The sequence below is a fragment of the Phyllopteryx taeniolatus genome, chromosome 6 (assembly GCF_024500385.1).
Source record: "Phyllopteryx taeniolatus isolate TA_2022b chromosome 6, UOR_Ptae_1.2, whole genome shotgun sequence".
Taxonomy (NCBI): domain Eukaryota; kingdom Metazoa; phylum Chordata; class Actinopteri; order Syngnathiformes; family Syngnathidae; genus Phyllopteryx; species Phyllopteryx taeniolatus.
The window spans coordinates 19,563,167-19,575,109 of record NC_084507.1 but is presented as its reverse complement, the minus strand read 5'-3'; the positions used below and the strand labels follow the sequence as shown (position 1 = coordinate 19,575,109).

The 11,943-nt window shown below is 42.6% G+C and overlaps 1 protein-coding gene across 4 annotated transcripts in view; it reads left to right on the top strand.

Moving 5' to 3' along the window:
* Nucleotides 1-1,490: 1,490 nt before the first annotated feature.
* The window catches only part of LOC133479420 (protein argonaute-1), a 42,185-nt gene continuing 31,732 nt past the window's right edge, over nucleotides 1,491-11,943 (top strand). For all 4 annotated transcript variants that reach the window (XM_061776423.1, XM_061776422.1, XM_061776421.1 and 1 more), the window contains exons 1-2: nucleotides 1,491-1,913; nucleotides 10,728-10,914. In XM_061776423.1, coding sequence (XP_061632407.1) covers nucleotides 1,889-1,913; nucleotides 10,728-10,914 — 212 coding nt within the window. In that variant the 5' untranslated portion in view covers nucleotides 1,491-1,888. The remainder of the gene's footprint in view (nucleotides 1,914-10,727; nucleotides 10,915-11,943) is intronic.

Sequence of the window (11,943 nt, the reverse complement as noted above, 5' to 3'; positions counted from 1 at the left end):
TGTCACGTGGAGGAGAACTTTATTATCGATATTTTGGGCAAAACTGTTAATTACGTCAAACAAAATGTAAAATTTGAGAAAATAGATTGTTTAAAATATAATGAAAAACAGACATGGAACCCGACGTGAAAATAAAAAAGTGTTATAGCTATTTTCTGCACAGGTACTGTCTTACAAGACACTTTGTTTTGAAATATTGTTCTGATTTGTTATAATCTGCAATTGATGAAATAGATAATAAATAATGATAATGGACAAGATGTTATTTAATCAACTCAAATAAAAACATTTTTTTTAGTCGAATACATTTGAAAAAAGTGACTGATGGTGTGGTACATTCGCCTGACTTTGTTGCGGGCAGCGTGGGCTCAGTTCCTACTCAGTGACATGTGAATGTGAGTGCGAATGGTTGTCGCTGTCTATATGTACCCTACGACTGACTGGCGACCAGAGTGTTGTCCGCCTTTTGCCCAAAATCAGCTGGGACAGGCTCCAGCGCTTCGCCACCCTGAACAGGAATAAGCGGTATTCAGAATGAGAAATTTGAAAAATGAAAATACATTTCAAAATTAAAACACAGTATAATCACCGTTAATCAATAGATTTAAAGAACTTATATCATTTTGTATAACTACTGTTAAATACATGTATTTATTTTTATTCATAAAAAAAATCTAGTAAAAATATTATCTTTAACTAAAAAAATTAAAGCAAACCATAACCAATGATAATAAACAAAAAATATATTTTTTAAATACATTTTAGTGTAATACATTTATATGAACCATATAAACTATTACAGAATACATTTACAAATATAAAGACGTACCTAAAAATAAAAAATAAACATACTGTAACAAACTATAATAAAATACAAATATTTGCAGTGAAATGTGAAGTGAAATATATTTATATATAAATTAACAAATAATTAAAAAATAAAATATAGGAATATCAACAATATGAAATATAGTTAGATAAGAAAATATAAAAATATATTTATATAGTACAATATTGTCAAACACATTACTGGATCTCCACAAAAAAAAACATTTATCTTCTCTTTGACTGGTGATTACTCATAAAAATCTTTCTGACCAATGTATTCTTTTATACCATTACATTAACTTTTTAAAAATAATTTATTTACCGAAATAAATGAAATTAAAACTAAAACTAATCTTACCACATTTATTCACGAAATTGCTTTAATAAGACCAAATTTCAATATTTAATACAGTACAGGGGGCGTTGGTTTACGTTTGGGTAGGTTTGTGATAGTGTTCTGATTTAGGTAATTAACGTGGACGTAATGTACGTACAATTTCAATATGGGTTACGTCGGTTGTTCGCCTGCAGTGTACTTCCTGTGTTTACCACCAGGGTATGTCAGTAAGTTCTCTAACAATTCTCTTGCAGTTTTGATGGCAGAGAAGAAGTTTAAGATTTTTTTTTTTTTTTTTTTCATTTTATTTGGGGTGGTGGTGGGACTTGAGGGGGGCGGTGGGCCTTTTTTTGTTCCGCGGGGAAGAGAGCCACAACACACCGCTCGAGACACCCCATCACAGCGGATCGTCTGCTCAATCCCGGGTTGGGTTGGCGTGGAGGACACCGAAGCGACACGGCAGCCGGAGACAAGAGAGGATCAGCTGGCAGACGAGCGGCGGACCGGCGGCAAGCTATCGCCTCATTTTTAGCCTTATAACTCCTCTTGTGGGTATTTTTTGGGGTGGGCGGGCGGGCGGGCGGGAGGACACACCGAGAAGGGACGAACACAACACGCCGAGAGGAGGGGGCTGGAAGTCTGCCTTCCAGCCTGAAGGGGCCGGCGGTTCGGCCACAGCACCCTGGATTAGCTAGTTTGTACCCGCGCGGCTAAGTGAATGGGATGGAGCCGGGACCGTCTGGCGCTGGTTTGTACATTTTATTTTTATTCATTAAAAACAAACTCGATTGGGGCCATGTTTGTGGAAGAAAAAGCCGAACCATGGTCGCCTGGCCTCGGCTAGAGGCTGCGTGACAACCGCGTGGAGGGAGACCCAGGCAAGGGGGGGCGATTTTTATCCCGATTTATATCCCACGACGAGCCCTTTTAAACGGGGTTGACTATCTGTTGGGGCGGGGGGCGGCCACGGAGGTCGTGGGAATGAAGCCCGCCTTCCTCCGGCAGCATCTGGCTGGGATATGGGTTGCCGTCCTCCCCGACCACTGACAGTTTTCTGGTTATCAACAGTACTGTAATAATAATTAGGGGTTCCAGACCTATAAACGTCAATTTTGTGTATAAACATGGCTTGGTTTCAGGTTGATTTTGATTTATGGGTGGGGGGAGGCCTTCAGGGGGCCCGTCAGTATCTGAGAAGTTGTGTGAGTGTGAAGTGTGATGATTCAAAAGATCTGTTGATAATAATGTTTGGATGGTGGGAAATTATTTAGAGGTTGGGACTAAAACAAAAGAACAACTGGAGCATAATTGGCTGCTCATTTGATTGATTACTTTATAGGAATGGCAGTATGGTCAAGTGCAGTCCTTTTTAATTAAGTGTGGCAACATGCAAAAGAGAAAGAACCCTTAATGTTGAATACAACAATGGAAATAGAAGTACAGTTGTACCTCAATTTCTGGACGAAATAGTTTTTAGAGATACAGGCCGTCACTTAGCTGATTTATTAAATGTTTTTTCTCTTGTGAGCAAAAATTTGAGTTACGAGCGTGAGACTGGCAGCAAACTTCACAACAAGCAGCAATTTGGTAGATAGAATTCTTCAAAAAGAAGAGATGCTTGCTGTTTATTGCCACTCCTAGTTGAATTGTATTGTAAAACTAATTCTAAAACAAACAAACACTCAACAAACCACATAACTAGTTGACAAAAGTCCACTAGCATAATGCTAACCCACAGTGAAAAATGCCATTGATGGGCGAATGAAACTAGCATCTATAGTTGTAACCTGTTTCAGCAATGGATATTTGAACACAAACGGTGCAGCAACACATGTAGACAGACACCATAACAATCAATGCTCACTGTTATTTATCCTATGCAAAACTACTAATACTAATTACTGCAGCTGACTGAGCTGTTTTGACTGTATTCTTCGTGTGTTTATTATGTATGTATTAGACTGCCCCTGGAGGCCAAGGCGTTCACACCAGAAGAAGCAGCACAATGCCCATTGATTTGTCATAATGAACAAACTGCTTAATTGTCTATCCATCCATTTTCTTCCGCTTATCCGAGGTTGGGTTACGGGGGCAGTAGGTTTAGCAGGGAAACCCAGACTTCCCTCTTCCCAGCCACTTACGCCAGCTCTTCTGAGGGGATCACGAGGTGTTCCCAGGCAGCATGTGTCCTGAGTCATCCCTGGGGTCTCCTCCCGGTGTGACTTGGCTGGAACACCTCACCAGGGAGGCGTCCAGGAGGCATCCTAAACTGATAACCGAGCCACCTCATCTGGGTCCTCTCAATGCGGAGGAGCAGCTGCTCTAATCTGAGCCACTACTGGATGACAGAGTTTCTCACCCTATCTCGAATGGAGAGCCCGGACACCCTGCGGAGGAGACTCATGTTGGCCGCTTGTATCCGGGATCTTGTTCTTTCGGTCACGACCCACAGCCTCTGACCATAGGTGAGGGTAGGAACGTAGATTGACCGATAAATAGAGAGCGTCGCCTTTCGGCTTAGCTCCTTCTTCACCTCAACAGACCGATACAAAGTCCGCATCACTGCAGACGCTGCGCCGATCCGACTGTTGATCTCCCGTTCAATTCTTCCCTCACTCGTGAACAAGACTCCAAGATATTTGAATTCCTCTACTTGGGGCAGGATCTCATCCCCAACCTGGAGAGGGTCCGCCACCCTTTTCCGACTGAGTACCATGGTCTCAGATTTGGAGGTGCTTATTATCATCCCAGCCGCTTTACACTCTGCTGCGAACCGTTCCAGTGAGAGTTGGAGATTACGGCTTTATGAAGCCAACAGAACCACATCATCTGCAAAAAGCAAAGATGCAGTACTGAGGCCACCAAACCAGACCCCGTCTATGCCTCGGCTACACCTAGAAATTATGTCCATAAAAGTTATGAAGAAAATTGGTGACAAAGGGCAGCCTTGGCGGAGTCCAACCCTCACCGGAAACGAGTCCGACTTACTGCTGGCAATGCGGATAAAACTCTGACACTGGTGGACACTTAATTCTCTGTTTTGTTATTTATGTATGTTTTTTATAACCTATACTGTAGAGTGTGCTCTTTCGTATTAACAACACTTTTTTGTTGGCGTTTTTGGGGGGCTGGAACAGATTAATGGTATTTCTGTTTATTTCAATGAGAAAAGATGATAGGATAAAATGGGAGTGTTTTGAGTCATGAAAAGCGAATTAAACTCGTAGGTCGAAACACCACTGTAATGTGGTCCAGTGTGGCACTGGCGCTATCAGAAACCCTTATTAACTGTGCATTCAATGTTTTAAAGGTGACATATTGTCTAAAAGTGAAATATAAATATCTGGGTTTCCATTGCCAAGTATGAAATTAAACAGCCAAATAATGTGGCTAATTTATATCATACTGCCCCCATGTGAATTTCTACGCCCACAACTTGGCAGCTAGGTTGGTTAAAGATCAGGCGCTTTCAATCCACCTCGATGACCTCAAGCCCGCCTCAGAAATCCCAGACTCTGCTTCCTCAGGGCAAGGCATGTCGGTAAATTTGTGGAGGTCTACAAACTATGCTCCCCACCGACTCACAATGTCCCCAGTCGAGGTCAGCAGTGCCCCATCCCCACTATACACAGTGTTGATGGTGCACTGCTTCCCCCTCCTCAGACGCCGGATGATAGACCAGAATTTCCTCGAAGTCGTCCAGAAGCCGTTCTCCATGGCCTTACCGAACTCCTCCCACACTTGAGTTTTTTGCCTCAGCGACCACCAAAGCTGCATTACGCTTGGCCAGCCGGTACCCATCAGCTGCCTCAGGAGTCCCATAGGCCAAAAATGCCCAGTAGGACTCCTTCTTCAGCTTGATGGCATCCCTCACCGCCGGTGTCCACCAACGGGTCTAGGGGTTGCCAACACAACAGGCACCGACCGGCCAGGTCGGACTGGCATCTTCCCCCACCATCGGAGCCAACTCAGCACCAGGTGGTGATCAGTTGACAGCTCCACCCCTCTCTTCACCCGAGTGTCCAAGAAATGCAGCCGCAAGTCCGATGACATGACCACAAAGTCTATCATCGAACTGCGGCCTACGGTATCCTGGTGGTAAATGCACATATGGACCCTTATGCTAGAACATGGTGTTCGTTATGCACAATCCGTGATGAGCACAGAAGTCCAATAATAGAACTCTGATCGGGGCGGGGGCCCGTTCCTCCCAGTCACTCCCTTCCAGGTCTCACTGTCATTGCCCACGTGAGCATTGAAGTTCCCAGCAGAACGATGGAGTCCCCAGCGGGAGCACTCTCCAGCAACCCCTCCAAGGACTCCAAAAAGGGTGGGTACTCTGAACTGCTGTTTGGTGTGTAGGCTCAAACAACAGTCAGGACCTGTCCCCCCACCCGAAGGCGGAGGGAGGCTACCCTGTCGTCCACCGGGTGAACCCCAATGTCCAGGCGCCGAGCCTGGGGACAATAAGTATACCCACATCTCTCGCCGTGGGCAACTCCAAGTTTGTTTGCAATGTTTTTTTTTTTTAAATAAGAAAAATAGCACTGCATAATATTGTACTTGTACTAGTCTATAAATCACGAAACGGTTTAAGTCCTGAATACATAAATGAAATGCTAATGGAATATAAACCCAGTAGGGCTCTGAGATCAACAGACTCAAATCAAATAGTGGAGTCCAAAGCAAACATGGTGAAGCAGCATTTAGCTATTATGCTGCACACAAATGGAATAAGTTGCTAACAGAAGTCTGAGATCATGGTCCTCGGTAGGAAAACGGTGGAATGCTCTCTCCGGGTTGAGGAAGAGTTCCTGCCCCAAGTGGAGGAGTTTAATTATCTTGGGTTTTTGTTCACTAGTGAGGGAAGAATGGAATAGGAGATCGATAGGCGGATTGATGCAGCATGTGCAGTGATGCGGACTCTGTATCGGCCTCTTGTGGCGAAGAAGGACCTAAGCCGAAAGGCGAAGCTCTCTATTTACTGGTCAATCTATGTTCGTACCTTCACTTATGGTCACAAGATCACGGATACATGCGGCCGAAATGAGTTTCTTCCGCAGGGTGTCCGGGCTCTCCCTGAGAGATACAGTAGGTTGAGAAGCTTGGTCATTTGGGAGGCATCAAGAGTGGCCAGATGAGGTGGCTCGGGCATTTTGTTAGGAGGCCTCCTGTACACCTCCCTGGTGATGTGTTCCACGCATGTTCCACCGGGAGGAGGCCCCAGGGACGACTCGGGACACGCTGGAGAGACTATGTTTCTCGGCTGACTGGGAACGCCTCAGGATCACCCTGGAAGAGTTGGACAAAGTGGCTGAGGGAAGTCTGGTCTTCCCTGCTAAAGCTGCTGCACCCTGAATAAAAGAAAATGGATAGATGGAATGATGGATAGAAATTAAGAGGCATTAGATGGGGCCAGCGGCACGGTGGACGACTGGTTAGAGCGTCAGCCTCACAGTTCTGAGGACCTGGCTTCACAGGTCCCGCCTGTGTGGAGTTTGCATGTTCTCCCCGTGCCTGCGTGGGTTTTCTCCAGGCACTCCGGTTTCCTCCCACATCCCAAAAACATGCATGGATTGGAGACTCTAAATTGCCCCTAGGTGTGAATGTGAGTGCGAATGGTTGGTTGTTTGCATGTGCCCTGTGATTGGCTGGCAACCAGTTCAGGGTGTACTGGTTGCCCGATGATAGCTGGGATAGGCTCCAGCACGCCCGCGACCCTAGTGAGGAGAAGCGGCTCAGAAAATGGATGGATGGATAGATGGGGCCAGAGTTTTTTTTTCTTTAAAAAAAAAAAAAAAAAAAATCATTGTAATAATATTCTGTGATCATATCATGGAGACAGTTTTAACTTGCATGACATAATTATTTTTTTTAACTGCAAAATCTCCCTTTAACTGGGAGTGGCATTAAACAGCGTGTTTACTATCAACCGAACTGCTCTTGTTGTGAAATGACTTGAGAGTTGAGTTCACTGCCACCATACAGCCCTCGTATCTCAAATTTCTGCTCATGAGTCAATCGAAAAAAAATTGGCTGACTGACAGCTCATATCTCAAAAAAACCTTCGAAATGTATGGGGTTTTCGCATCATAAGCCATTCCTTGGTCAATGTTTATGTTGTGAGCCCAAATTTGAGGCCCCAGCAAGCTTTGAATATGCCGGCACTCAATTGAAGTGAAATAAAATGGAGCAAATAAGGTTGTGTAATGCAAGGAGAGCTACTGTATCTGTTTTGCATGGATGTCTGCTTCAGACAAAACATATTTCCATTAAATGACCCTTCAATTTCCAGTTAATTCTCATGGAAAGTTGCTGACAACTTAGCGAGTGTGGTCATGCTGTGATGCCGCACTGTTGTCGTCTCACCGCCTGGGAGCTATTGTCTCGGGACGCTGGGGAGATGGGGCTTGGATTGGATTCACACCATCTGCCTTCACTGGCACCAGCGTCTTTGAGTTTTAGTGTGTGGCCATCATGAGTTTTCTGCCTTGTTCTGTTTATCTCGCGTATACTAGTGATGTATTGGACACATTTAAAGCATGTGTACATACAGGCCCTCCAAAAGCATTGGAACAGCAAGGTCAATTCATTTGTTTTTGTTGTGTAATGAAGACATTTGGGTTTCAGATCAAAAGATGAATATGAAACAAAAGTTCAGAAGTCCAGCTTTTATTTCATGGCTTTTACATCTAGATTTGTTAAACAACAGAGCACCCTTTGTTTGAAGCCACCCACTTTTCAAGTGAGCAGAAATATTGGAACAGACATTATTAAATTAACTTATAGTGAATAACATTTAATATTTGGTGGCATAATCCTTACTTGCAATAACTGCATCAAGCCTTTCAGAAAAATGCATCCAAACTAATCGGGAGAAGTGTCTTCGACTAGCCAAGTCAGTCATCCAATAGAGCATGCATTTTACCTACTGAAGAGGAGACTGAAAGGAGGAACTCCCAGAAACAAACAAGAACTAAAAGAGGCAGCAGTAAAGGCCAGGAAAAGCATTTCAAATGAAGAATGCAACATTTTGGTGAAGTCAATCGGTCGCCTCAGACACACACACAGGTAACAGAAGATCCAAGTCAAGGTCTTTTGTTCTCAAAACGGTGGTTAACGTTGGCTCCAGCGCACAATCTTCTCAAGCCAATGGGAATGGGAGTTAAAATTTTGCACACACAAACACATTTTCTTTTCAATTATTTTTTAAAATTTTGCAGCAAACAGTTTTGGCTGTTTGTTGTAATGTTATTGTATTTCTTGTGGTAATATTTTAGTATTAGTAGTTTTGTTTTGTTTTCCCATCCTTGTTTTTGTGTTCTTTTCCTATTACGAATTCCCCCCCCCCCATTTTATATATATATATATACTGTATGTATACAGCATATTTTCTTGTAATATTTCTGTCTTGTCTTTTTCACAATATTTTTTGTGTATTTGCCATTTTCTCCAAATATTAAATTTTTTAAAATGTTATTTTTACTAGTAGTTGTATTTTTTATTTATTTTTGTTCTATTATTTTATTCTATTTGTTTCCAATAGTTTCCTGTACTTTATTTCTTCTAATATGGTCTCTTCAATAGTTTTTGTGTATTAATCTTTTTCCTTCAACATTTTCTTTTTTCAAATGTTTTTTGAGTATTTGTATTTCATTTATTTTTTGTTGTTGTTCCTTATTGGTGTATTTTTCTCTATTTATATTTGTGTCCAGTATTTAATTATTTTTGCCTGATACATTGGTGTTATTTTCTGATATTCTCGGATTTGGGTCTATTGTTTTCCCCCTAATTTAGTATTTTTTCATGTTGTCTATTTGTGTAATTTACATAAAATATTTTATTTATTATGTATTGATATTTATGATTTTTAAAATTTATTTTTTTGTACATTTTGTTTTATTTTTTATTTTATTTACATTTGATATTTTAAAAGATGAAGATATTAGATCTTCATCTTTTAAAAAAATTCTTCTAGATTAGCTAGGTTCAGCACACACGCACATCCTGATGTGTCATGTGAGTAGTCCGGTTTTACCTTGAGGAAATCCCTTGTAGCTATTTAAAGAAGGGCTTTTCCAGGTTGGCCTGATGTGGGAACATGCTCCCCATAGGACCCAAGAGGCCAAGGTCTTGGCTCCTCCTCCCATCCAACAGGCGCCCCCAACCTCCCCTCACGCACACACACAGGTCTCCTTATATCCATGACAATGCCGTGTTGCTGTGGCGTCTCCATGGTGAGGCTGGGAATGCCGAGGTGGGGGGGGGGGTCTCTCCCGTGTTTGCGAGGGCACTCTCCTCCGTCAAGCCGCCCGGTGTTGTGTGTATGTGTGGCTCAGACGGAGGAACGGGGCAGCTGGGGTCTTTGTTGTTGGTGGGGGGAGGGGAGAGGGGCGTCAGTTCTCTGGGGACCGGAGGGGTTAAGACATAGGGGGGCCCCTCACGAGCAGGAGTCACTGCTAAACCTCGCATCCCAGATGTATTGACACTGGTTTTCGCTCTGTTCAAGTTTAGTGTTTTATGGTGAGTCACCAAATTTCACTGCCATGCTCCACCCACATGCAATGATGAAAAAATATTTTTTTTGCAGTTTAGCCACACCCACCTGTCTCGTACAGTATAATAAGATTAAATTTGGTAGCAAGTGGACGAACTCTCTGAGGAAAATTCCTATTTCAAACCCACTGGAAATGCCAAAAATGACACTAAAATGTCTACTAAGACCGAAATGGCAAACTGCTGGTGTCTATTTGTGGCATGGATTCTTGAGACTTTTTTAAAATTAGTGTACTCATGATAGACATGCCTTCTAAATGTCATGTTGCAATGTGAAACTGGCTTTGGGGGCAAAATTTCAGAGTGGAGGTATTAGAATGTCAAGTTTTATGTTACGTGGCCATTTAACTTCGCTGCCATTTTTGCGCACAGAGTGAAAACTAAAAACGTTTTCTATTTAGATTACCTGTCCGTCTAATACTGTATAATTTGTTCAAATTTGGTAGCAACCCGACAAAGTCTGAAAGATGTTTTTCTTTGAAATGACCAAATGATCCCCACTTACAACCTAAATGGCAGACTTCTGTGTGTTTTCAGGAATGGCTTTTTGAGACTTTTTTTTTTTTTTTTGGAGAGTCTACTAATGGTAGGAATGCCTACAAAATGTTTGTTTGCTCAGTCGTGTGGCACGGTGTGCCGGTACCGAAAAAGTACAGCGGCATCTTGCCGGCAAAAATTATACTATACCACAATTTTGAATTCCTCCTAGACCCCTGGAAACAACCAAATTGGCCCTTTAGTGCCGGCTTCAAACCAAAATGTCAGAATTCTAGTGTCTTTTCAGGCATGGCTTCTTTAGACTTTTTTGCGAGTCTACTCATGATAGACATGCCTACTAAATTTCATGTTGCTTAAGTGAAACTGGGTTCCTGGGCTGAGTTTTGCAGTGATGGGTTTTAGAATTTTGGGTTTTACAGCAAGTCATCAATTTGCAATGACAATTTATAAATGTGGTAGCAGACGGACAAAATTTTACATCCATATTCTCCCACCCGTTTGTCCTCAGTGCCCATGGGGGTGTTCCCCCCACCCCTGCAGCAGGTGTTCCACGCCCCGCGTCGGCCAGGAATGGGCACAGTGGGCAAGCCCATCAAGCTGCTGGCCAACTACTTCGAGGTGGAGATCCCCAAGATGGACGTCTACCATTACGAGGTCGACATCAAGCCGGACAAGTGCCCGCGGCGAGTCAACAGGTAGGCGGCAACTGACTGTGGTTACCTGTGCTATGACGTCTGATAGCACCCCTTGTCACATCCATTAAAGTAGATGTGTGATGCATCTGTGATGCATCAAAAATGTTCAACCTTGACCCGAAGAGGTAGTGTAATCACTTCATATAGATGCTACTGTTCACACATAGACATTAAAGGGTTGGGTTAGGGTTTCAAATATTTTTAAGCCAGGTTTTAAATAAAGCCTGCAAGCCAGGGTTACTACACCTTGAAGTTAGGGTTTCAAGCCACGGTTAGGGTTTCAAATTAAGGTTTCAAGTCAGTGTTATACTTTCAAAATAAAGTTTCAAGTCAGCAGTACAATTTCAAATTATGGTTTCAAGCCAGCCTTAGGCTTTTATGTCTGGTTTGGGGTTTCAAGTAAGAGTTTCAAGCCAGGGTTATGGTTTCACAGTAGGGTTTCAAATCGGTGTTAAGAATTAAAATTAGGGTTTCAAGCTAGTGATAGGGTTTCAAGCCTGGCTTAGGGTTTCAAAGTAGGGTTTCAAGCCAGTGTTAGAGTTTTAAAGAAGGGTATGGTTTCATGTCAGCATTAGGGTTTCAAGTTAAGGTTTCAAGCTAGTGTTAGGGTTTGAAGACTTGGTTAGAGTTTCAAAATAAGGTTTAGGCCAGCGTTAAGATTTCAAGTTAGCATTTGAGGCCAGGGTTAGGGTTTTAACATGGGGTTTCAAGTCAGTGATAAGGTTTTAAATTAGGTTTTACAGGTTACCTTTTAAATTACAGTTTCAAGTCTGAGTTAAGGGTTCAAACAAGGGTTAGAGCTTTAAATTAGGCTTTTAAACATGGGTTAGGGTTTCAAGCCAGGGTTGAGGTTTCAAATTCGGGTTTAAAGATGGCATTAGGATTTGAAGTCTCTGTTAGGGTTTAAGGCTAGTGTTAGGGTTTCAAGTCAGCGCTAGGATTTCAAAATAGGGTTTCATGCCAGCGTTGAGGTTTTAAATTAGGGTTTCAAGTCCAAATTAGGGTTTCAAGCGTGAGCTAGGGTTTCAA